At 60.0% G+C, this 20,338-nt stretch overlaps 3 protein-coding genes across 3 annotated transcripts; 2 read left to right on the top strand and 1 right to left on the bottom strand.

Annotated features, from left to right (window-relative positions):
- Positions 1–984: 984 nt before the first annotated feature.
- LOC121479216 (keratin-associated protein 12-2-like) lies at positions 985–1,365 on the bottom strand. Its single transcript, XM_041734681.1, has one exon. The coding sequence runs from the start codon at positions 1,363–1,365 to the stop codon at positions 985–987; it is 381 nt and encodes a 126-aa protein (XP_041590615.1).
- A 681-nt stretch (positions 1,366–2,046) lies between these two features.
- On the top strand, positions 2,047–13,794 carry LOC121479215 (keratin-associated protein 10-6-like). The gene is made up of 7 exons (XM_041734680.1): positions 2,047–2,242; positions 2,891–3,191; positions 5,696–5,771; positions 6,151–6,290; positions 12,610–13,105; positions 13,154–13,440; positions 13,489–13,794. The coding sequence occupies exons 1-7, from the start codon at positions 2,047–2,049 to the stop codon at positions 13,625–13,627; spliced, it is 1,635 nt and encodes a 544-aa protein (XP_041590614.1). The 3' UTR covers positions 13,628–13,794.
- A 1,767-nt stretch (positions 13,795–15,561) lies between these two features.
- On the top strand, positions 15,562–20,338 carry LOC121479214 (keratin-associated protein 10-7-like). The gene is made up of 5 exons (XM_041734679.1): positions 15,562–15,943; positions 17,340–17,408; positions 18,603–18,698; positions 18,861–18,969; positions 19,480–20,338. Exons 1-5 carry the CDS (start codon positions 15,562–15,564, stop codon positions 20,207–20,209), a joined length of 1,386 nt encoding a protein of 461 aa, XP_041590613.1. The 3' UTR covers positions 20,210–20,338.

The raw sequence follows: 20,338 nt of genomic DNA, 5'->3' as shown, positions 1-20,338 counted from the left end.
ACACCCGCCCACCTACAGGAGCAGGTTCAACCTGAAACAGCACTGCCTCCTCCCCCTCACCCCCCCAAGCAGAACAGCAGGGAAGGGTCAGGGGGACCCAGGACACAGGGCGCGCGAGGAATCCCAGCACCAGCGGGGAGAGGACAAAGTCCGTTCCCGGCCGGTCTTTGCAGGATGACCCCTCCCACCGCCGTTCAGAGCCTGCAAGAGAAAACCCACTTTCCGGGGCCACACAGACGCGATGGGCGCACTCTTTGCAAATGAACAGCACTCGATGCTGCCGGTGGTCACCCCGAGAAGCCAGGGGGAGTCAGTGATGGGTCCTAGCACCAGGTTAGGTGGAGGGCTCCTGGGGGCTGATGACAGCAATCAACAACGGATCATCCGCCAATTAGAAATGGGCCACGTGGACCCGTAACAGAAGCGAGTCAGGAGCTGAGAGCCCGACCTGATCCGGTTCTAAGATCTAAGGTCTACAAGAGCTGAAAGCTGGACTCCACGTTCTGAGACGCGGGACGCGGGACACGGGACATGGGACACCTTCTGACGCGGTGGGGAACGCCCGTCCTCATGCCCCCAGGCAGGGGCCGACAGCCAAGGGGAAGCAGAGCAGCCCTGGAAGGAGGACGAGTCACCGCCCCAGGCAGGTGCACCTGCACGTCCCGTGAGCCCTGTGACAAGGGGACCGGCCTCCCCCTCGTAGCGTGGACTAGGGCAGAAAACACAGAAACGCACAGAGCTGCGTCAGGAAGGCACCATTTATTTGACTCACATGGGGTGGGTTCCCTGCTGGAGACCAGGGCTTCCCAGGGTCACAGAAGGATCCAGATCATCCTGCTCCATCCTTGCACTGGCTTCAGAGGGTCTGCTGGGCATGTTCTTCATCTGCCCTGTGCAGAACCTGGAGACCCACCGAAGGCTTGTTCCAGGAAGGGTACAGGTGTGGCCCCGTGCCCTGGGAGCGGCTGGGCAGGAGGCTCATGGTCAGAAGCAGGACGGGGTGCTACAGGACACAGGCCTGCAGACCAGGGTGGGGCGGGAGGGCTGGCAGGACCCAGAGGACTGGCAGGAGGAGGCCACGAACACCAGGGGCTTGCAGCTCACGGGCAGGCACACAGAGGACTGGGAGGAGGGGACGACATACACGGAGGGCCGACAGCTCACGGGCATGGACACGGCAGGCTGGCAGCTCACGGGCACGGACACGGAGGGCCGGCAGCTCACGGGCACAGACACGGAGGGCTGGCAGCTCACGGGCACGGACACAGAGGGCCGGCAGCTCACGGGCACGTAGCAGGACGCCTGGCAGGGGCTGGAGGTGAAGCAGGAAGCCTGGCAGCCCGGGGAGCAGCTGGTGTGGCACATGTTGGCGTGGAGCTGGGTTGGTGTCGGGGAGGAGGGTGGAGGTGTCTGGAGGGTGCTCCCGGGGCGGCCTTTATACGCGGCCTGGAGCGTCCTGGCAACACAGAGCCGCCTGTTGACTTCCTTGTTTGCGCCTCCTCCAGGCTGTCTCCCAGGACTTGGTTTTCTGCTGCGGGTGTTTTACGTGTTTGGGCCTCACCCTCATGACTACCTGCCGCTCATCAAGCTCCTCTCACACTTGGAAACCTGCCCGAGCGCCTCGCCAGCACCGGCCGGGCCCCGCCTCCCCCTTGTGGTGTCCCCGGAGCTACTTGTGCGTGGACCTGCCAATGCGGATGTCGCCATGTCCCTCCCTCTGTGCACGCCGACAGTCCCCAAACGGCCTCCCCCACGTCAGGAAGGCTCCGGGGCAGACGCTGGGAGAACGAGGGCGTCTGGCCGGTGTCTGAGCGTCCCCGGAGCTTCAGGCCGGAGGCCCAGCGCTGGCCACCTGCCCACGGCGTGAGTGTCGCAGGGAACTCCCGGCGGGCAGTGACCTCGGACCCCGTCTTGAGAAAGCCCCCTCGTTCAAGACACACCATCAGCAAAGCCGCGAACCTCCAGCATGGAGACACAGCCCCACCAGAAGCAGGGGCGTCCCGTGAAGTGTGCGGGGCCGCAGCATGAGACAGCACCCCCGCACCCATGCGGCCCACAGACGTCACGGCCCCGGGGACTCAGATGGGCGGCTGTCGGCGTCTGGTGGTGGGGCTCCCTCTCCTCCCTGGGCTCTCGCCCGACTCCTACCACCAGAAGGCCAGCAGGGAAGCCCACGCTCCGCCGTCCACAGGGCTCTGGCTCGTAGACTCTGGAGTCCATCGACACCCCCCCAGCCCTGACAGTGGGAGAGCCCCCAGAATTTAGTGCAGAAGATGGTATTTGTGAAAACATCTGTGCAAGAGGCTGCTGAATTATAAGACTCGGGACTGGTTTGTGAGAATTTTCCAGAACAGGGGCCCAAAGATGGACACACAGCTCAGCGAGGTCCAGGCACCCAAAGGGACACACATATGGACCCAGAGAAGCACAGGCCACGGCTGTTTGTCAGGGAGGACCTGTTCCCCGTCCTGGGTCCCCTCCCTGAGGAGAGACACCCATCTGTGCTCCCGGCACCCCCACCCCACCCCGCTCCACTCCACTCCCCTTCACACTCTTTGCACGATAAATAAATCTTGAAAAGAAAAAGAAAAAAGAGCCTGTGAGCCGGGGCCCGACAGTCTAACGCACGGGTCAGTTCAGTCTCCAAAGAGAAGAATGAAATCAAAGCATAAAATGTGTAGAAGACTCAACGGACAGTTCTCCCAAACTAGATTAAAAAAAAAAGAAAAAAAAGGACATTGACCTATAGGTGTCCCGGGATCTTTGAGAAAAACCCAAGCTGGATAAATACAAAGACTCTGGGGCCGGCCCGTCTGCAGAGGGCACCCGCTGGGGTCCGCCCGCACAGGGCCATCTCAGCCGGAAGACTCTGGCCTCTTTTGCGGGGCAGAGCGGGTGTCATCTAGGATTCTCCAGGACAGCGTGTCACTGACCGGAGAGTCTGTTCTGGGAGCCACACTCCTCGCCAAGCCCTCTGAGTGTTGTATCAGCGACAGCAGGTGGATTGAGCTACGCCCGCTTGGTCGCTGCCCCTCTCCCCCGGGGCCCCACCGAGGCCAAGACCAATGGCACCACCTCTGCTGCCTGGACTTGGAAGCTCGCAGCACAGACAAGCGTGGAATCTCGGAGAACAAACCAGGGAAACCCGACGGAGCGACGGTGGCCGTCTCGCCCTCCCCTCAAGCACACAAGTCAGGCACAGTGATGAGCCCTCAACAAGCAGCTCAGACGGGCTCCCGAGAGGAAGGAAACACACAGCGCCCTCCCCCTTTGCCCGGCCCGCTACCCCGGGCAGTCGGCGTCCCAATGGCAGGATTGTGAGCTGGGGGGTCTTGGCAGAACATGGTGGGCCACTTGCTGAGCAGAAACACATTACTGGTTGGCGCAGTGGAAGCATCTAGAATCTGAAGAGTGGATGGGGCACCAGGAAGGAGGGAGCACGCATGAGTCTTTGTGAGAGTCCCGTGTAAATCTGCGGAAGGCGGCAGGGCCGTCTACACTCAGGGCAACACCACCGGAGGCTTAACGTTGAGCATCTGCCATAGGATTGAGAATACAGGGGCACCTGGGTGGCTCAGCAGTTTAGTGCCACTTGCACCCCAGGGTGTGATCCTGGAGGCCCGGGATCGAGTCCCACATCGGGCTCCCTGCGTGGAGCCTGCTTCTCCCTCTCCCTGTGCCTCTGCCTCTCTCTCTGGTTCTCTCATGGATAAATAAATAAAATCCTAAAAAAAAAATAAAAGGATGGAGAGTGCATCCCCCCCAGCAACCTGCTAAGACCCCGTACAGCCGCACCCAGGGATCAGTGACCATACCAACGGTGAGGCCCGCTCCAGTCCTGCCCTAAAAAGCCAACCCAGGACAGCACTTCCAGAGAAGACAGTTTGGCATCTGAGTCCCACCAAGAGAAGGAGCTTAGGAATCACTCTGAAGTCTCCACAGACCAGCCGAAGAAGGTGTAAAGCCAGGCTTGGCCACCTTCAAGACGATCACCCAGTGACTGACTCTCTGCCAGGACAAACATCAGTAGCCAGTGAGCGAGAACATGCAGACTTCCTAAATGTATTATCAATCATTTCAATAGACAATTTAAAAAACCCACTAGACAAAAAGGATACAGACAATGTAATCCGCAGTTAAAGGAACAAATCAATCGGCAGTAATGAAACTCGGGATGGTCCGGACACTTGGCTGGGCAAACGGTGGCCGTAGAGCAGCTACTATAAATGTGTCTCAAGAGTCGAAGGAGGATACGTTCAAAGAATTAAAGGAAAGGGTTATCGTCATGACTGAATGGAGAGGGGATGTCAGGCAGTTCAGTGGGAACCAGTGGGAAATGGGAATTAGAACTGAAAACACAACAGTGGAGATGGGATGTCCCCTGGGAAGTCGTCATGGCAGAGCGAAGACAGGGAATAAAGGGTGTTCGATAGTGAGCGCACCTCGAGGGAGATCGTCTAACCCGAGGGAGAAGGAAGAGGTAAGAATAATACACAGGGGCCCCCAGGGGCTCAGCGTGGAGCATCTGCTTTCAGCCCAGGGTGTGACCCCGGGGTCCTGGGACTGAGTCCCCCACTAGGCTCCCCACAGGGAGCCTGCAACTCCCTCTGCCTCTGCCTCTCTCTGTGTGTCTCTCATGAATAAATAAATAAAATCTTGAAAAGAAAAGAAGGGCCCCCCCCAGGTAGCTCAGTCAGTTGGGCACCTGACTCTTGAGTTCAGCTCAACTCATGATCTCAGGGTTATGAGATCGAGCCCCATATCGGGCTCTGCACTCAGTAGGGGGAGTCTGCTTGGGATTGTCTCCCTCTGCCTCCGCCTCTGCCCCTCCTCCACTCGCACTCTCTCTAAAATAAATAAATAAATCTTTTAAAAGGGGGGGGCAGAAAGAAAAACTAGCCTGTGTGCCAGTGCCAGACAGTCTCACACATGGGTCAGTTCAGTCTCTGGAAGGAAGAATGAAATCAAAGCATAAAATATGTAGAAGTAAAAAAAAAAATAAAAATTAAATTAAAAATAAATAAATAAATAAATAAATAAATAAATAAATAAATAAAATATGTAGAATTCTCACCAGACAGTTCTCCCAAACAAATTAAAAAAAAAAAAAAAGGACACCGACTTATAGGTGTCCCAGGATCTTTGAGAAAAACCCAAGCTGGATAAATACAAAGATCACCGTATCTGGGCACATACCAGAGGGATGAAAACCAAAAGCCTACAAAGCAGTGAGAGGAAAATCACTTTACGGAGAAGAAACGGTGACAGCTGACTTGTCATGAGAAGTGGGACCGGAGGACAAGGTGCTGAGGGGCTCAGGACAAACAGCGCTGATCAAGAGGTGTACATATAGGGGAAAAAAAGGGAGAGAAAGAAAAGAAAGGAAAGTGCTTTGAAACGGTGAAATGAAACCTTTCCGGACACTCGGAAGCCAGGAGGGCGGCTCCGGTGCAGGGGCGTGGGGGGGGGGGTCTGCAGGCAGGAGGAGGGCAGGTGGGTGGGCCGCGGCGGCAGGTGTAAAGGGGCGTTCGTGCTTTCTTGAGGGACAAGTGACCGACTGACATGTGTGACTCCGTTACTGGGTCACATCTGGATGTGTGGTCACCCATGGTCGCCCCGAATCCTCTTCACGTGGCTGGAGCCAACGGAGGGGCGTGTGGAGGGCTGGCCTCACGGACTCGTGGCTCGTCCACAGGTCACGCCGGGGAGGGTCACGCGCCGTGCGCTGTCGGAGGATGCGGCCTGTTCGCTGTCTCAGCACCCACCACAGCGTGAGCCCCTCTGTCCCCGCCCGCAGACTCAGGGGGACCCACCAGCGGGGGGAGGGCCCGGAGAGACGGCCACCCCTGTGACATGGCACCAGCACTGATGCCTGTGCTGTGGCTGACGTGTAAGAGCAGAGGGCCAGGGAGCGCGGGGACACCGGTCCATACCCCTGCCCCCGCCTCCACCGAGGAAGGGACTCAGGGAAGGTCACACCTGCTCTGCGGGAGCCGGGCTGGGGGAGCACCTGGCGTGGGCTGCTCGCCCTCCCCTGCCCAGCTGGGCTCCGGCTGCTGTGCCCCGTCTAGGAGGGCAACTCACCAGAGAGCTCGGGAGCCACACGGGCCACACAGACGGGACTGACACTTCCACCTGTCTGTCACTCAGTCTCATCTGTCCCAGCTGACTCGGGACCTGAGGGTATGTCACCCTGGAACCCCTGAAGCCACGCATAATCTGGCACCGAGGTGGAGGCCACGGGCTTCGGGGTGCAACCGAGCAGCTTCAGACTCCTGCTGCTTCACCCGGTGGTGAGAAGGCCCACACGTCAGGGACTCTGACTGCACCTCCGTGTAAGTGGGGTTCCCCCCACCCCTTGGATGGTGATAGGGATTGGTGACTAATCCGGAATGAGTGGATCCACGTGCAAGGGTCCTGCACGGCGCCCTGCACAGGGCTGGGACTGTGTGACATGTGTGACATGGCCACGGCCGCCGGCCACGAGAAGCCCTGCCGCTTGGCTCTGGTCCATTGGGAAGATTCTGGATCACGGAGTTTCCGAATCAATCCCGGTCTGGCGAGCAGGACGGTGCTTGTGTGGACGGATGGGACCCCATCCCAATGTGGGGTCCCCTGTCCCCAGCTGACAGTCCCTCGCCATCCTACCCGGGCTCTGAATCCAGAACTCCCAGGGGCCGCTGGGTCACGGCGAGCCTGCAGCTGACACGGGGTTTCCTGAACCGAGTCACTCACACCAGGAACTCCAGGGAGAGACGTGGAGGAGGAGAAGGAAAACCATCAGGCGACTGCAGGAAGGGACGCCACAGCTGGGTATAAAGGCCACCAGGGAGGAGCCTCCAGACCAGCCTGTCCTTGTCCCCGACTCCACTCCAGCCCCACTCCACCATGTGCCACACCAGCTGCTCCGAGGGCTGCCAGCCAGGCCTGCTGTGTGCCCAACTCCTGCCAGGTGTCCAGCTGTGTGCCCAGCTCCTGCCAGGTGTCCATCTGTGTGCCCAGCCCCTGCCAGGTGTCCAGCTGTGTGCCCAGCCCCTGCCAGGTGTCTAGCTGTGTGCCCAGCCCTTGCCAGGTGTCTAGCTGCATGCCCAGCTCCTGCCAGGTGTCCAGTTGTGTGCCCAGCCCCTGCCAGGTGTCCAGTTGTGTGCCCAGCCCCTGCCAGGTGTCCAGCTGTATGCTCAGCCCCTGCCAGGTGTCCAGCTGCATGCCCAGCTCCTGCCAGGTGTCCAGCTGTGTGCCTGTGAGCTGCAGGCCCGTTGTGTGCTTTCCAGTGAGCTGCAAGCCCGCCATGTGCCTGCCCGTGAGCTGCAAGCCCATCGTGTATGTGGCCTCTCCTGCCAGTCCTCTGGCTGCTGCCAGCCCTCCCGCCCCACCCTGGTCTGCACCCCTGGCCCCTGCGGCACCCCTAACTGCTGCTAACTAGTCACCTGGAACATCCATCTCTGCTATTGACCTCTCCCACCCTGTCTCATTCCTGAAGCACTGACAAAGCCACACTACACAGAGGCTAAAATTCCCTCCTGCTTTTCCTATCCACGAAAGCTTAGTGATCTATTAAAAATAAATCTCTGTGCTCCTCAGCGCTGTGTCTTTCTGTGATTTTGCCCTGAAGCTGCTTCTCCCTGTCATCTGCTTCCTTGGACAAGCCAGTGAGTGAGAAGTCGTCCAGTCCGAGGGCGGTTCTCCTGGGATGGTCACACCCCTCCGCATGTTGGGGATCCCCTCTGAGACACGTGGAGACCCAGGCTGTTGAATCCGAATGGGGCATTCTTTCCCACTGTTTCAAATGAGGACTTAGTGTACAGTTCTTAGGATCCTAGAAACCACCAATGAGCGGCAAACAACAGAAGGAAGAGGCACAGCCTGAGTGACCCACAATAGCTCACAGTTCCCAACAGGAGAGGTTCATTGTGTGACACCCCAAAGGTTGCACCAAGGAGCCAGGGTGATAGGGATACAGATCTCCGCTCAAGGAAGAAAGAGTTCCCTAAAAGTCAGAGCTACCCTGCAAGATAATGAGCAGCAAGAGGCTGTTCCAGCTTCTGGGTGGGGAGGGCTTGAAGAGAAGGCACATTTATTCCACTCTCTTACTAACAGATCTGGAATCAACCCACATGGCCATCAACGGGAATGGATCAACAAGCCACAGAGTCCTACAATGGAATACAAATCAGCAATTAAGAGGACCGCACTGCTTTTGCAACAGCATGAACAAATCTCAAAAACATGATGTTGGTGAATGGAATCGGACAGAAGAGCACCTGCTTCATGATTCACTTAAGTGAGGCTCTCAGAAGAGCTGAGCTAATTTATTGTTTTTAAAAATCAGAACAAAAATAGTAAGAAGAAAAAAATTGAACAATGGCTGCTTCTGCAAGATTTGAGTGAAACTGAGTAGGTGGAGGAGGACACTTGGGGAGGATGGTGAGGGCCAGGGCCAGAGGGGCAGACAGAGGTCACATCCGGGACCCTGATAAGGCTGGGTACACAGTCAAGTTGTGGGCCCTGATAAGGTTTGGGCTACTCAGGTGTTTGCATTTGTCAAAATTCATCGAGTGAAACACCGCTAAGATTCACAGGATTTCACACACAAAAGCACAAAAATCGAATTCCTGTTAACGATACACTTCCTAAGTGTTTGAGTGAAATGTACTTGTTTGTCACTTACATTGAAATGCTCAGAAAAATAAGATGTATGGATAAGAGGGGTGGTTTGATGGGCAAGTATCTGAGAAATTAAATGAGGCTCAGTGTTAGCTATGGGCTCCAGGAGTTGGGTATGTGGATATGCACTGTTTAATTCCTTCAGCTTTTCTGCATGTTTGAAATTTTTCACAATAAAATGAAAGTAAAAATAGTTACAAATAATTGTTGAGCTTAGTAGTTTAAAATAAAATTTTCCTTATAAAAAAAATAGAAGCCAAAATGGGATTCCTGCTTTGGATGGGAAATTAAACCAATAGCCTCCATGCTGTGGCAACCTAATGTTCCAAGTGAGTTGGGGTGCACGCAAAGAGAATTTGGGTACCAGCATTCAAATGGAATGAGGGTGGACTGTGGATCAGCCAAATACCCAGAGTATCGGGTGGTTGTGGGAAAGCCATCACTCCAAGAGAGCTGACGCTTCCATTCAAGATGGTGGGCTGAGCCCACCAATACCATCTCCACCCTCCCAGGACCCACTGTGCAGGAGAAGCCAGCTTACGATGGGTGAGGGACTCAACAAATGCAATGGGAAGCAGAGGCGAGTGTGCTCACCCCAAAGCAAGGCAGAGGAGGTAGGAACCAGTGGGCCCTGGAATATGACATCCCCTGCTCCTGATGAGGCCCAGTGGAGGAGGAGTGTGTCCTCAATGGAGGGGAACAACCAGGACCACCGAGTCAGGCACCTCCCCCAAGGCAGAGTGTCCAGCAGTCCCACCTCTCCCCAAACACCACGAGTGTGTACCTCTAGGACAGTTGAGCACCTCACCCAGGAAGGGCTGAGGTTCCCCGGGAGCTGTTGTCACCCATAGGTGCATAGCTCTCATTCTGGCTTCTGAGCTCCCAACTTTTTTATTCCCGAGACCCCCACCCCCAGTCCCAGAGTGCCACGTCAACTTCCCCACACAGGTGAGCTTTCTCTAACTCGACACAGGCTGACACAGGTGGAAAAGGAGCCCAGACCACCAAGGACCACTCCCATCCTTACCCCAGCACATGAGCAAAACCAGTGGCACAAGAAAGAAAGCCTGAGACAACAGATATAAAAATACAACCCAGAGGAAGCATATAGTTTACAAAGCAGAAATCACCTTTTAAATTAAAGTCAAAATTAAATTTAAAAATCTTAAATATAGTCAGACATCAAGAAGATGTTAGAGCCAGAAAGCAAAGGCAAGAGGCTTTGAAAGGGAACAATTAGAAAACAAATGCCCCAGAAGTCATCGATATCAAATGTATTGATGATATTTAACAGAGGAGCTTTTAATAATATTAAACAGAGGAGCTTGAAGATGACACGAGAAATCCCTGAGACTTAGAACAAAATATCAAAGAGGTAGAAAGTACGAGGGAAAACAAGTCAGCATGAATGACCTCCCCCAGGAGTACGGGCTCTGCTGTGGGGGGGAGCACAACGAGGACACAGGGGAATGAGGAAATGCATTCCTCGAAAGGAACACATCCCACAGTAGAAGATACAGCCTCGAGGTTGAAAAGACTAAGCAATATGCCAAGAAAAACGAATGGGGAAAAACCCAGACACATCCAGTTGAAACCGCAGAGCATTAGGGATAATAAGTGGTTCCCAAAAGCACCTGCAGAGAACTAAACAAACAAAAGTCATCTGCGGAACATAAAAATCACATTGGCATCAGACTTGCCATTAACAGCACTGCATATGCTACAAACTTCAGGAACGGCGCTCACAGAGTCGTGGTGACTGGAATCCAGCCTGTGCTTCCACACATGAGCAACGCTACAAATAAACAGATGATTGGAAAAATACATAAACAGTGTGTAAATGAGCAGCGAGCACGACAGCACATTATTGGTAATAGATGTAGTAAATAAGCCTGTTTTCTAAAACTAAGTGACATGTATTTTCTCGTGTGGTCATCTGCTTTTCAGCATTTCTTAAGGCATTTTTTAAGGCAGTGAAAATCACATCTGAAATAATAAAATATCTGGTTATAAATTAAACCGAAGGGTGAAAGACCTGTGCACCGATAACTATAAAACATGCAGCAACAGCAGAAGACAACAAGCATCCCATGTTCATGGATGGGAAGACTTTACATTACGGTGGCAGGACTAACCAAAGCGTCATGCAGATTCAATGCAATCCTTATTAAAACCCCAAGAGCCGGGCAGCCCGGGTGGCTCAGCCATTTAGCACTGCCTTCAGCCCAGGGCGTGATCCTGGAGACCAGGGAGACGCTGTCGGACCCACAGGTAGGAGGGCCTGGAGGAGCGGGACTGGGAGCCAGAGAGGAGGCTGGGGCCAGGGCTGGGGCACCGGCGGCAGGGGAGGCTGTGGTTAATGGGGACAGAGTGCCCTGCGCTCACGGCCGGGGCGGGCGCCCCACGCACACTGACACACGGAGAAGCGCTCACCCCCAGGACTCACCTGGACAGCTCGGGCTGCCGCGAGGACAGCCTGTGCTCCGCCCGCACCTGACCACGGCGGCCCGGCCTAGTGCGGCCTCCCCTGAAAGCTGGACCCACGACCCCCAGCACCTTGCACCGATGTGCCCTGCATCTTTCCGGAAAGATGCCACGGCCACCTCTTCTCTTTGGGGGCCAGGGGCCTCACCCCAGCGTGCCAGTCACAGGCCCAGGTGGCCTCGCCAGCGACAACCCCCTTCACTTGCCCTCCCTGTCTCACCACGAACCCCGGGTGGACACATGGGCACCCACTCAGCAACATGCCCACGTCACCCTCAGTAATACAATCTGTCTTCCTCACTGGTCACCTGGCTTCCGCTGACCGTGGCGTAGGCATCCCGAACACCCAGGGGAGCGGGGGCCGCTCCAGGCACCTGCACCTGCCTCGGCCCCGGAAGGATGGGCCCTGGGCCTCGGCGGATAGCAGCCACAGCTCACCACGCTCCCCAGAGAGGCCCCTCACCACCTCCAGAAGGGGACCCCAAGGCGAGGCAGACCCCCCGGGGCTCCTGGGCGCTCACACTGCCTATCTGCTCCTCCATCCCAATCCCCTGGTGACACCAGGCTCCCTCTCTGGACCCCAGGGCCGCCACCACCACCACAGACCAGCGTCCCCAGGCCAGACCCCAAACTCAGCACCAGGACGGTCCCCCCTCCCTTCTCGGACCTTCCGCTCCAGGGTAGACAGCCGGGCGGCAGTTCTGACCTGAATCTGGCGGACCGGCCCGGACACCTGGAGGGGCTCCCCTGGCCCTGCCCCAGCTACGTTCAGCCTCCCAGGGGGGCAGATCTGTGCCCCCAAACCCTGGGCCTCACACGGTCAGCCCCCTGCCCCACACCCGGGACTCGAGCAGGCAGAGCCTCTCAGCCCAGCCCCTGGGGTTCTTGACCCAGGGACCCTCCCCCTGGGCCCCTGCCCGGCCGCCCCGGCTCTGCCTCAGTTTCCCCATCGGTAAGGTAGAAACCACAGTTGTTGTCACGGAGCTGATGTGTACAAAGCTGCTCAGGAGAGTTGCTGGCATAGACCTGTGACGCATGTGGTTGCTAAAAATAAATCCAGCTCACAGCCATTCGCTGGTTCCTGGACTCGGGAGAGGATTATATCCCCAAATAAAGACGATCGACAAAAAAACCGACAATAAAATATCTGTGTGTTTCCACCGCGAGCTGAGGAGCGTGGGGATGAATAGTGGGAAGCCCCCAGGGAGACGCTGGGAGCAGGGGTGAGGGCGGGATCAGGACCACTGACCCGCCGGGGGCACCAATGGGCCGAGCTACTGCCGGGGTGCGCGTGACCCGGAGCCTCAGGCACCTGCTCCCACAACAGGAAAAGGCCTTTCAGGGCCTCGTGATGGACAACACGCCGCCCTGGGGTGTATATAAGCCCAAACACCCGACACTTCACACACTCACAGCCACACCCGCACCCACACACTCACCCGCACCCACACCCCGCCCCAGCACCCACACCATGGCCGCCTCCACCCTGTCCGTCTGCTCCAGCGACCTGAGCTACGGCGGCCGCGTCTGCCTGCCCGGCTCCGGCGACTCCTGCCCCGACCCCTCCTGGCAGCTGGACGACTGTCCCGAGAGCTACTGCGAGCCCCCCTGCTGCGCCCCCGCCTCCTGCCTGACCCTCCTCTGCACCCCTGCGAGCTGCGGGTCCAGCCCCTGCCCACCAGCCTGCCCCGGCTCCTGCCAACCATCTAGTGGCAGCTGCACCCCGTGCCAGGAGGGCTGCAGTGTGTCTGTCTGCTGCAAGCCCGTGTGCTGCACCCCTGTCTGCTGCAAGCCCGTCTGCTGCACCCCCGTGTGCTGCAAGCCTGTGTGCTGCACCCCTGTCTGCTGCAAGCCCATCTGCTTTAAGGCCTCCACTTGCTCAGCCTCCCCCTGCTGCCAGCAGTCTAGCTGCCAGTCCTCCTGCTGCAGCTCCTCCCCCTGCCAGGAAGACAGCTGTGTGTCTGTCTGCTGCAAGCCCATGTGCTGCACCCCTGTCTGCTGCAAGCCCGTCTGCTGCACCCCCGTGTGCTGCAAGCCTGTGTGCTGCACCCCTGTCTGCTGCAAGCCCATCTGCTTTAAGGCCTCCACTTGCTCAGCCTCCCCCTGCTGCCAGCAGTCTAGCTGCCAGTCCTCCTGCTGCAGCTCCTCCCCCTGCCAGGAAGACAGCTGTTTGTCTGTCTGCTGCAAGCCCGTCTGCTGCACCCCTGTCTGCTGCAAGCCCCTCTGCTGCACCCCTGTCTGCTGCAAGCCCGTCTGCTGTACCCCTGTCTGCTGCAAGCCCATCTGCTGCAAGCCTGTCTGCTGCCAGGCCTCCCCCTGCTGCCAGCCCAGCCCCTGCAGACCCTCCTCCTGCGTGTCCCTCCTCTGCCGCCCCGTGTGCAGGCCCGCCTGCTGCACCACCCCCTCCCCCTGCCAGCCCAGCTGTCGGCCCCAGGGCTCCAGCATGTCCCTGCTGTGCCGCCCCGTGTGCTCCCGCTGATGAGGCACGTGCCCCTGGGGTGCTGGACTCAGGCCCCACCTAGGGACCCTGGGCCTCCCGGCCACCCCTCAGCCCAGCCCTCATCTGTGCTAGGTGGCTGCCCCCACCCACGACGGGGTCCCCCCGGGTGTCCACTCTCCTGACCTCACCTTCACCTCCTCCCTCCCCAAAACGCTGACCCCGCGGTTCCTGCTTCCAGGACACACTTCCACCTGCCCTGGGTCACCTGCCTTCCCTCCCAGTCCCTCTGCTCGGGTCACCTGGCCTTGCCTTCCAACCTGTGGGCACCTCCCAGCACCCCAATAAACTCACTTCACCGGTTGACCTGCTTCCTTTCATCTGACTCTCATGGGGGTAGGGTCCCGGGTTTCAGGCCCGACCTTGGTCTCTTCCCACATGAACATTTCTGGGAGGAGCGATGAGAGGTGCCCAAGGGCCGGGGCCCAACTGCTCTGGGTGGGGCCGCAGGGTGGGACTCATGGACTCGCCTGGGACGGTCAGGGCTGCTGGGCCCCGCGTGGGTCCCCAGGGCTCCCGAGGCTGGCCACCTGCACACGGGGCGCGGCCTGGGGGGCTCTGCCCGGGCCTGTCTCCACCCACCGCCCCAGCTGGGCAAAGTGGCCTGGAATAGCCGGCCTGGGGGCCCGAGCAGCACAGCCCGGGGGGCCTGGGGTCCTCCTGGGGTCCCCCTGGGGTCCTCCCACGTGCTCTGCTCATCCCGTGGAGAAGTGGTGGGCTGGGGGAGGCACTGCTCCAAGTCCCCAGAGGAAACGACTAGGTTGGAAGCACAATCTTCAGGGTGGGTGGCAGGAGCCCCAGGGTCCCGTCCTGTTCCTGGAGGGCACGTCCCCCAGGCCCAGCAGGGCACTCTGGGGACCCCGAGCTCTCCCCCTGCCAGCCTCCCAGCTGCTTTGGGTCTGTGTCTTGGGAACCCCCGTGACCGTGGACAGCACCCTCCTCTCAGGCCAGGAGGCGGTTCCCATCACACTCAGGAGAGCCCTTCCCATGCCCACGGGCGCTTCCTCGCAGGGTCCGGCGTCCTGCCCAGGGCGCATGTCCACAGGGAGGCCTCAGTGGTCTCACCTCCTCAGAGCTGCTCGGATAAACCGCATAAACCTGCCTTGAATTAACCCCGAGGACCCTGGGCTCTCCGTGGGCCATTTCTAGCTGAATTGCCAGCCCTCCCCGCAGGGCGCCCGGGGCCCCCGCTGCCCGGCCCACCCTTGGCCTCTGGGCCCCCTCCAGGCACGCCCCTCACCGGCCTGGCCCGGGGCTCCCGCCCCCAGCGTCGAGGCCAGTCCCAGGCAGGGCGGCCTTGGCCAGGGCACAGGCACGCCCCGTCCCAGAAGCCGGCCCTGGTGGGCGGATCCTCAGGGACCCGGTTGCGGCGCCCTAACCCTGGGCACCCTCCCCTGCAGGGAGCCCGCAGGACGTGCCCTGAGCAGGGAGGACGGGAGGGGAGGGCCCCAGTCGCCCCCGACCCAGCCCCGCACTGCGTGAGTCCCCTGCAGGGTGGAGCCTCCTGTCCCCCGGGGACCCTGTCTGTCCCTCACACCGTCCCGGAGGCCCCCTTGTCCCCACCCTCCCACACCAGGCCCTGACCCAGCCTGGCCCCTTCCCCAAAGTTAGTCTCACCCCGTCCTGTCTCCCGGGGACTGTCCCTGCAGAGGTGGGGCCTGGGTTCCCGCACACACCTCCGTCCTGCCCGGCACCTGAGTTTTCTGGGGCCCTGCACCCTGAGCCCGCACCCCCCACCTGCTGGGGCGTTGAGACCTTGGCGCTGCCCTGACGTGTCCAGCCCGGGGCCTGTCCTGGGCATGCAGGGAGCCCGGGCCTCCTGGGGCGCCCCTTCCTGGGGGGTTGGACCGCTCTCGGGGTCCCCAAAACCTGCTGAGGGCCCGAAATCCGCCCTTGAACCTCTACGCGGCGGGGCCATGCCCCCCCCCCGGGGGGACCCTGAAGCCTCGGGCCCCCTGCGCACATTCTGGTCACAGCCCATGCTGGACGGCAGCCGCGAACTTTCCAGCAAAGTGCATGTCGCTTTCCTAGGTCGGGGGCCCCGGAGTCCCGCTGTGACGCGCCATCCTTCCTGCCACGCGGCCCCGAGATCCCCAGCAAGGGCCGCCTGCCTCTGGGAAGCTGTGCGGGAGCGTCAGGCCCTGCCGTGCTGTCACATAATCCTCGCGGGACCCTGCGACACGGCCGCCCTGGGGTCCCGACTTGGGGACGGCCCCTGTGAGGCCGGGGAATGGCAGATCGCTGGGGAAATTCAGGAAAACTCGGAATCCGGCGGCGGGCAGACGGGCAGGCGGCCAGGTGGGCCCCTGACGCGGGCACAGGGACCTTACGCCAGGGGGGCGAGGCCCCGTCCTCCTTCGCCCGCAGACCCGGGGGAGGGGGGCGACGGGACCAGAGGCAGAGCTGGAAGGCCGAGGCCCCGCACCGGGGAGCAGGGCCACCAGCTGAGGGGGCAGGAGGGCCGTGCCCAGGACCCCCCGGGGGACGGCCCTGCCCACACCCTGACCTCAGCTCAGGACGCTGAGACATGAACGTGTGTTGCTGTGAAGCTCAGGGGTGTGGTCACCCGTTACCGCAGCCTCGGGAAGCAGATGCGGATGAGTTTGATCAAACCTTCGTATTTCTACCCTCTCTGATCTCAGATGTCACTGAGACAACGTAAAATAAAAATTATGATAAAAATAAAATAAGGGCAGCCGGGTGGCTCAGCAGTCTACACCACCTTTGGCCCAGGGCCTGATCCTGGAGACCCGGGATCGAGTCCCACGTCGGGCTCCCTGCGTGCAGCCTGCTTCTCCCTCTGCCTGTCCCTCTGCCTCCCTCTACCTCTCTCTCTCTCTGTGTGTGTCTCTCATGAATAAATAAATAAAATCTTTAAAAAAAAAACCAAGAAACTTTCTCTGCAAATGAAAAAGCTGATCCTCAAAATCATATGGAATTCAGAGGGGCCGAGACTACAATAAATACTGTGAAAGAGGAAGAAAGGTGGAGGGTTCATCATTCCTGATTTCGAACTTAGGGCAAACCCGTGGACCTGGTGCGGTACTAGCGTAGGGATAGACGTAGAGACTGAAGGAATTAGATTGAGAGTCCAGAGGTAAACCCACATATTTATGGCCGATTGAGTTTTGACAAGGGTTTCAAGACTGTTCAGTGGAAGAAGAAACCGTCTTTTCAACAAGAGGTGCTGGAGAAACCAGGTTTCTACACACAATTTTGCACAGCTGGATCCCCCCACGTCACCGCACAGACAACAATCACCTAACGATGGATTCGCATCCCGAGGGGAAGAGCTAAAACCAGAATATCTTAGAAGAAACCAAAGGGGAAACACTTTGTGACCTTGGATCTGACCACGGGTTCTTAGCTACGATGCCAAAGGCAAGAAGATCAAAAGAAAAAAATACACCGCGCTTCACCAAAATTCAAAACTTCAGCGGCTCAGAAGACCCCACGGAGAAGGTGACGGGGAATCTGCAGCCTGGCGGAGAATATTTGCAAATCGCGTATCTGAGAAGAGCTGAATACCCAAGACCATCCAAGGAACGCACACGACTCGGCCACAAAAAGAAAAGCGACCGGATTTGACACCGGGCAGAGGACAGTGAAGGGACATTTGCCCCAACACAGCCGTGCGGGGGTCAGCACACGCACGGAAACATGCTCCACGTTACTCGTCACCGGGGAAATGCAGATCACAACACGGTGAAACGCTACTTCACGCCCCCGGGACGGCTGGACCTTGAAAAGGAAGAAAAAGAAGGTGAGGGGAGGTGGGGGAGGCGAGGACGTGGGGGTGTGGAGTCCGGAGCCCCCGAACGTCGCCAGCGGGGGTGCAGACGGCGCACCTCGGGGGGGCACACGGGCACGCCCCGTACACACCAGAAATTCACTCCTGAGAATCCACCCCCAAAAGTATAAAGGGGACTCGGACGTCCTTGGCGGCGTCCTTCACAGCAGCCGAAAGGGAAAACCCACGCAGGGGTCCATGGACGGGGGGGACGGATACAGGAAACTGGGGTCCATGCACCCGGCGGGGTCTTCCCACCCGTGAACCGAAAGAAGCCCTGACACCTGCCGCATGGGGGAGCCTGGAGGACACGCCGTGGAGGGCAGTGAGCTGGCCGCAGCCGGAGAGACGCTGTCGGGCCCACAGGTAGGAGGGCCTGGAGGAGCGGGACTGGGAGCCGGAGAGGAGGCTGGGCCGGGGCTGGGCGCCGAAGCACGGGAGGTGGTGGCTAATGGGGACAGAGCGCCCTGCGCTCACGGCCGGGGCGGGTGCCACACGCACCCTGACACACGGAGCAGCGCTCACCCCCAGGACTCGCCTGGACACCTCGGGCTGCCGCGGGGACGGCCTGGGCTCCACCCCCACCTGACCACGGCGGCCCGGCCTAGTGCGGCCTCCCCTGAAAGCTGGACCCACGACCCCGGCTCCTTGCACCGATGTGCCCTGCACAGCCACGGCGTCTCCATGGAAACACGGGCCACCTCGTCTCTTTGGGGGCCCCAGAGCGCCGGTCGCAGGCCCAGGTGGCCTCGCCAGCGACGACCCCGTTCACGTGCCCTCCCTGTCTCGCCGCTTACCCCGGGTAGCTGCACGGGCACCCGCTCAGCAACATGCCCACGTCTTGGTCCCCCCACGTCACCCTCAGTAATACAATCTGTCTTCCTCGCTGCTCACCTGGCTTCTGCTCACCGAGATGTGCCCATCCTGTCCGGGATGTGGGGCGGCTCCAGGCACCTGCACCTGCCTCGGCTCCGGAAGGATGGGCCCTGGGCCTCGGGGGAGAGCAGCCACAGCTCACCATGCTCCCCAGAGAGGCCCCTCACCACCTCCAGAAGGGGACCCCAAGGCGAGGCAGACCCCCCCCCGGGGCTCCTGGGCGCTCACACTGCCTATCTGCTCCTCCATCCCACTCCCCTGGTGACACCAGGCTCCCTCTCTGGACCCCAGGGCCGCCACCACCACCACAGACCAGCGTCCCCAGCCCAGACCCCGAACTAAGCACCAGGACGGTCCCCCCTCCCTTCTCGGGCCTTCTGCCCCAGGGTAGGCAGCTGGCAGCAGTTCTGACCTGAATCTGGCGGACCGGCCCGGACACCTGGAGGGGCTCCCCTGGCCCTGCCCCAGCTACGTTCAGCCTCCAAGGGGGACAGATCCCTGCCCCCAGACCCCGGGCCTCACACGGTCAGCCCCCTGCCCCACACCCAGGACTCGAGCAGGCAGAGCCTCTCAGCCCAGCCCCTGGGCTCCTTGACCCGGGGACCCTCCCCCTGGGCCCCTGCCCGGCCGCCCCGGCTCTGCCTCAGTTTCCCCATCGGTAAGGTAGAAACCACAGTTGTTGTCACGGAGCTGATGTGTACAAGCTGCTCAGGAGAGTTGCTGGCATAGACCTGTGACGCATGTGGTTGCTAAAAATAAATCCAGCTCACAGCCATTCGCTGGTTCCTGGACTCGGGAGAGGATTATATCCCCAAATAAAGACGATCGACAAAAAAAACCGACAATAAAATATCTGTGTGTTTCCACCGCGAGCGGAGGAGCGTGGGGATGAATAGTGGGAGGCCCCCAGGGAGACGCTGGGAGCAGGGGTGAGGGCGGGATCAGGGACCACTGACCCGCCGGGGGCACCAATGGGCCGAGCTACTGCCGGGGTGCGCGTGACCCGGAGCCTCAGGCACCTGCTCCCACAACAGGAAAAGGCCTTTCAGGGCCTCGTGATGGACAACACGCCGCCCTGGGGTGTATATAAGCCCAAACACCCGACACTTCACACACTCACAGCCACACCCGCACCCACACACTCACCCGCACCCACACCCCGCCCCAGCACCCACACCATGGCCGCCTCCACCCTGTCCGTCTGCTCCAGCGACCTGAGCTACGGCGGCCGCGTCTGCCTGCCCGGCTCCGGCGACTCCTGCCCCGACCCCTCCTGGCAGGTGGACGACTGTCCCGAGAGCTACTGCGAGCCCCCCTGCTGCGCCCCGGCCTCCTGCCTGACCCTCCTCTGCACCCCTGCGAGCTGCGGGTCCAGCCCCTGCCCACCAGCCTGCCCCGGCTCCTGCCAGCCCTCTTGTGGCAGCTGTTCCCCCTGCCAGGAGGGCTGCTGTGTGTCTGTCTGCTGCAAGCCCGTGTGCTGCACCCCCGTCTGCTGCAAGCCCGTGTGCTGCAAGCCCGTCTGCTGCAAGCCCGTCTGCTTTGAGGCCTCCCCTTGCTTAGCCTCCCCCTGCTGCCAGCAGTCTAGCTGCCAGTCCTCCTGCTGCAGCTCCTCCCCCTGCCAGGAAGATAGCTGTGTGTCTGTCTGCTGCAAGCCCGTCTGCTGCACCCCTGTCTGCTGCAAGCCCATGTGCTGCACCCCTGTCTGCTGCAAGCCTGTCTGCTGCCAGGCCTCCCCCTGCTGCCAGCCCAGCCCCTGCAGACCCTCCTCCTGCGTGTCCCTCCTCTGCCGCCCCGTGTGCAGGCCCGCCTGCTGCACCACCCCCTCCCCCTGCCAGCCCAGCTGCTGCGGCCAGGCCTCCAGCATGTCCCTGCTGTGCCGCCCCGTGTGCTCCCGCTGATGGGGTTCGTGCCCCTGGGGCCCTGGGCTCAGGCACCACCCAGGGACCATGAGCCTCCCGGCCACCCCTCAGCCCAGCCCTCACCTGTGCTAGGTGGCTGCCCCCACCCAGGATGCCGTCCCCCCGGGT

Source organism: Vulpes lagopus, chromosome 20, assembly GCF_018345385.1.
Source record: "Vulpes lagopus strain Blue_001 chromosome 20, ASM1834538v1, whole genome shotgun sequence".
Classification (NCBI taxonomy): domain Eukaryota; kingdom Metazoa; phylum Chordata; class Mammalia; order Carnivora; family Canidae; genus Vulpes; species Vulpes lagopus.
This window is presented reverse-complemented; position numbering and strand designations above follow the sequence as displayed.

What these genes read in the sequence shown, in the direction of transcription:
- LOC121479216 (XM_041734681.1), bottom strand. Translation starts at nt 1,365, where the DNA reads ATGTGCCACACCAGCTGCTCCCCGGGCTGCCAGGCTTCCTGCTTCACC.
- LOC121479215 (XM_041734680.1), top strand. Translation starts at nt 2,047, where the DNA reads ATGCGGCCCACAGACGTCACGGCCCCGGGGACTCAGATGGGCGGCTGT. An exon ending in CCCTCCCCTCAAGCACACAA is followed by an intron (nt 3,192 to 5,695) that starts GTCAGGCACAGT and finishes GCTCGTCCACAG; the next exon opens with GTCACGCCGGGGAGGGTCAC. An exon ending in GACTCCTGCTGCTTCACCCG is followed by an intron (nt 6,291 to 12,609) that starts GTGGTGAGAAGG and finishes ACCCCGCCCCAG; the next exon opens with CACCCACACCATGGCCGCCT.
- LOC121479214 (XM_041734679.1), top strand. Translation starts at nt 15,562, where the DNA reads ATGCCCCCCCCCCGGGGGGACCCTGAAGCCTCGGGCCCCCTGCGCACA. An exon ending in TGAAAAGGAAGAAAAAGAAG is followed by an intron (nt 17,409 to 18,602) that starts GTGAGGGGAGGT and finishes TCTGGACCCCAG; the next exon opens with GGCCGCCACCACCACCACAG. An exon ending in CTCGGGCCTTCTGCCCCAGG is followed by an intron (nt 18,699 to 18,860) that starts GTAGGCAGCTGG and finishes CCCCACACCCAG; the next exon opens with GACTCGAGCAGGCAGAGCCT.